A 4,505-nucleotide genomic window follows, 5' to 3' on the forward strand; every position below is an offset into this window, starting at 1 on the left:
AAACAAACCTTCAAGCCTGGACAACATAGGGAGACCTCATAGCTACAAAAAAAATTAGCCAGGTGTGGTGGCACACACATGTAGTCCTAGCTACTCAGGTGGCTGAGGATCGCTTTAGCCTGGGAGGTCAAGGCTACAGTGAGCTGTGAATAAAAAACAACAAAAAAACTCCCTTCATCAACTATCTGGTTGTCCGAAATACAGTTTATACAGGAAGGCAAAATATTAATATATTCCTGACCCTTTATTTACTAGTTTTTGGAGTAATTAGTTGGGGTTCTAACTTACCATAGTGATAAATGAGGTTTTGGAAAATTATATAAATATGAACTTAAAGATTTTCATTGATTTATTATATTTCAATTCATAATCCAAGAATATTCTTTCAGTAGGAAAATATACTGAATGAGCACCCTCTGGGGATCAGAACTTTTTTAATATAAGCAGGACATCTACTTTAGGGGTCTCTGCCTACGACTGTTAAATAAAGTTCCACTTGCATAACACATAACATTATACTAGGACTCCAAAGTGTTAGCCTAGACAGGGTGCTGAATTTACAAAACTTTTAAATAAAGAATCTAGGCCGGGTGCAGTGGCTCATGTCTGTAATCCCAGCACTCTGGGAGGCTGAGGCAGGTGGATCTCTTGAGCTCAGGAGTTTACGACCAGCTGGGGGAACATGGAAAAACCCTGTCTCTACAAAAAAATTTAAAAAATTAGCCAGGTGTGGTGGTGTGTGCCTGTAGTCCTAGTTAGTGGGGAGGCTGAGGTGGGAGGATGGCTTGAGCCCAAGAAGTGGAGGTTGCAGTAAGGTGAGATAGTTGTTGCTGCACTCCAGTTGTCATTGAGGGGACAGAGCCAGACCTTGCCTCAAAAAATTAAAAAAAGAAAAAGAATTTACTTTCTCAGATGTCTAAAAAAGTGAAAGAGAATATAAAATGCCATTAAAAAGTGACTGACTCACTGGGTCACAAATTACATTAAGCTGTAAGTCAGATCAAATCCTCTCTATATAATTATGGCCAGTGAAGGCTCTACAAAACAGGAATCCACAACACTTAGGGGAGAAAAGGGAAAGTGTCAAAGCACAAATCTAGTTTCTAGCCTTCTGAAGTTTAAGCTTTGGGGATGTTAGCCTTGTGAGTCCAAACCTGGTAAAATACTGACCTTCTAAAATGACAGCTCCAGATTCCTCTGCCTGGTCAACAACCCCTCCATACTCTGCAGAGCTGTCACTGTCAGAATCAGAACTACTAGACACCTGCAAGTCTTCAGACACAGGATTCCTAGTCTCTGAATCATAAGTGGCAGCTGGCAAGTCAGGCTGGGTCCTGCTCACCTGAAAGTAAGCATCCAATGGTGCTCTCAACCTATGTACACAGAAAGACAACAGTATTACAGTACAATGAACTATCATCACAAAAACAATCTATAGTGATTTGAAGTAAATCCTATCACTTCAACCCATCTCCAAGCCATTAACTGCTGCCTTTGAAAGCTGAAGCAGGAATAGCAGATAAGGGGAGACTGGCCTCTTGGATATTATCTTTCACCACTCAACCACTGCTACATTAGCCCACAGGAGCTTGATCCCTCTGTTAAAAGCCAATTCTATTTTACTGGCTATCTTGGCCATACTGTCAGTATCTTTAAAGGAGAAACTCAGCAATCTGTATGCTGGTATTAGGTAGCTGAAAAGGGACGTGAACAAGAAGAAAAAGGGCTTTGTTGCCCAAATATGGCCTCATGGGATTTTGCTATTGCAGCCACCTAGAGCAAGGTATTTTGGAGTACAGTACAGAGTCTGGCTTCTATAATTTCTTCACCTCTCATTTTAGGACAGTATTTTTCTTTTAAAATTTAAATAATGTTAGTTTTAAGATAAAAAACATAAATGATAATATGGTATCAAAAAAAAAATAACTTAGAAATGATGAGAAGATCTGGGGCCAAATCTAATACTCCAAATCTATCTTGGCTGGCTGAGTTTAAAATAACCACTACTGTACCTCAGTTTCCCTGATTCCTGGAATAACAAAGCATACTCCAGCTTGAGCTGAGGAGTTTGAGGTGTCACAGAATTAACGAAACTTTATATTTAGTAGAGATGGGGTCTTACCATGTTGGCCAAGCTGGTCTCGAACTCCTGACCTCAAATGATCCACCCACCTCGGCCTTCCAAAGTGCTGGGATTACAGGCGTAAGCCACCACACCCAGACAAACTAATGAAACTTTTTATACTATAGCCAGGCATAGTGGTATGCTCCTGTAGTTCCAGCTACTTGGGAGGCCAAGGTGGGAGGATGGTTTGGGCCTGGGAGATTGAGGCTGCAGTGAGCCACGACAGCGCCCATACTCCAGCCTGGTTGTCAGAGCGAGACTTGTCTTAAAAAAAAAAAAAAAAAAAACCCCAGAAAAATGACATCCAAAAAACCTGGGAGGCTGAGGCAGGAGGATCACTTGAGCCTGAGAGTTTGAGGCCACAGTGTGTGAGTTATGATTGTGCTACTGCACCCCTGCCTGGGTACAAGAGTGAGACTCCATCTTCAAAAAAAAATAAGAAGAAAAAATAAAAATTAAAAAAACAGCTGACCGTGGTGGCTCACGACTGTAATCCCAGCACTCCTGGAAGGCCAAAGCAGGACTGCTTGAGGCCAGAAGTTTGAGACCAGACTAGCCAACAAAGTGAGACACCATCTCTATTAAAAAAAAATTTTAAAACAAAAGGGCATTCTAAACTTTAAAATATACCACTTCACTAATAATTACTAAGTATTACTGACAGGCGACCTACTGTAAGTTCTAATAATTGACATTAAATAAAATACTGATTATTACCCAGAAAAATTGTTGGGGCCTGCTTACACAGAAAAATTTTGATTTCTAATAGTTTGGGAGCAATTTATTGATGAATGAGGGCTTTCTACTTAAAAAAAAAAAAAAAAAAAAAGACCGAATGCTAACTAGAACAAAATAAACACTACTTAGTGTCCAACTCAACAGACAGAAGATTTTTCGCCCTTTTAAAAAAAGAAATGTCAATAAATCGAAAGGAGAAATAGCAATCAAGTTGCTTTCTTTTTTGTAAACTGAGATATAATTAATATATTCCAAAATCCACAATTTAAAAGTGTACAATTCAGTGGGTTTTTTTTTTTTTTAGCATAACCACAAGGTTATGTAATCATAATCATAACCATTATCTGGTTCCAAAACATTTTTGTTACACCTAAAAGGGACCCTGTACCCACAAGCAGTCATTTCCCCTCCTATTTGGTAGTCATGTCCTCTCCTTCATTCTTGATTTTAGTACTTTGAGTCTTCTCTATTTCTTGGTTGGTCTAGCTAAAAGTCTGTCAATTTTGTTGATCTTTTAGAAGAACCAACTTTTTGATTAGTTCATTTTCTCTTATTTTTCTATTCTCTATTTTATTTATTTATATGCTAATGTTTATTATTTTATTCTGCCTGCCTGTGTTGGGTTGTGTTTGTTCTTTTGATTATTTAGGAGCGTGTTATTTAATTTCCACATGTTTGGTGTGCAAGAATCACACCCATGTAAGATGGTGAACTTAATCAGTAAATGTTATGTATGTTGACTGCTCCAACGACCAGCCATTCCCCTCCCACCCTCTCCTTGGGCTTCCCTATTCCCTGAGACAAAACAATACTGAAATTAGGCCAATTAGTAACCCTACAATGGCCTCAGTGTTCAATTAAAGGAAGAGTCACACATCTCTTACTTTAAATCACTAAGCTAAAGTGATTAAGCTTAGTGAGGAAGGCATGTCAAAAGCTGGGATAGGCCAGAAGCCAGGCCTTTTGCACCAATAGCCAAGTGGTGAATGCAAAGGAAAAGTTCCTGAAGAAAATTAAGTGCTACAAGCAAGGCTGATAAGACAGACTTATTGCTGATATGGAGACAGTTTTAGTGGTCTGGATAGAAGATCAAACCAGCCACAACATTCCCTTAAGCCAATCCCTAATCCAGAGCAAGGCCCCAACTCTCTTTAATTCTATGAAAGCTGAGAGAAGTGAGGAAGCTGCAGGTGAAAAGCTGGAAGAAAGCAGAGGCTGGTTCATGAGGTTTAAGGAAAGATACTGTCTTCATAAAATAAAAGTGCAAGCAGCAGCAGCAAGTGCTGACATAGAAACTGTACCAAGTTATCCAGAAGATCTAGCTAAGACAATTGATGAAAAGTGTGTACACTAAACAGATTCTCAGTGTAGAAGAAACAGCCTTCTATGGGAAGAAGATACCATGTAGGACTTCTGCAGCTAGAGAGAAGTCAACGCCTGGCTTCAAGGTTCAAAGGACAGGCTGACTCTCTTGTTTTTTTTTTGTTTTTTTGAGACGGAGTGTGGCTCTGTCGCCCAGGCTGGAGTGCAGTGGCCGGATCTCAGCTCACTACAAGCCCCACCTCCCGGGTTCACGCCATTCTCCTGCCTCAGCCTCCTGAGTAGCTGGGAGTACAGGCGCCCGCCACCTCGCCCGGCTAAT

At 40.2% G+C, this 4,505-nt stretch overlaps 1 protein-coding gene across 1 annotated transcript in view; it reads right to left on the bottom strand.

Moving 5' to 3' along the window:
- The window catches only part of RFWD3 (ring finger and WD repeat domain 3), a 49,189-nt gene that overhangs the window by 33,957 nt on the left and 10,727 nt on the right, over positions 1–4,505 (bottom strand). Inside the window, exon 3 of the mRNA XM_011976792.1 lies at positions 1,171–1,373. Within this exon, the coding sequence (XP_011832182.1) occupies positions 1,171–1,373 (203 nt within the window). The remainder of the gene's footprint in view (positions 1–1,170; positions 1,374–4,505) is intronic.

This window comes from Mandrillus leucophaeus, unplaced genomic scaffold (genome assembly GCF_000951045.1).
Source record: "Mandrillus leucophaeus isolate KB7577 unplaced genomic scaffold, Mleu.le_1.0 Scaffold17, whole genome shotgun sequence".
Lineage (NCBI taxonomy): Eukaryota > Metazoa > Chordata > Mammalia > Primates > Cercopithecidae > Mandrillus > Mandrillus leucophaeus.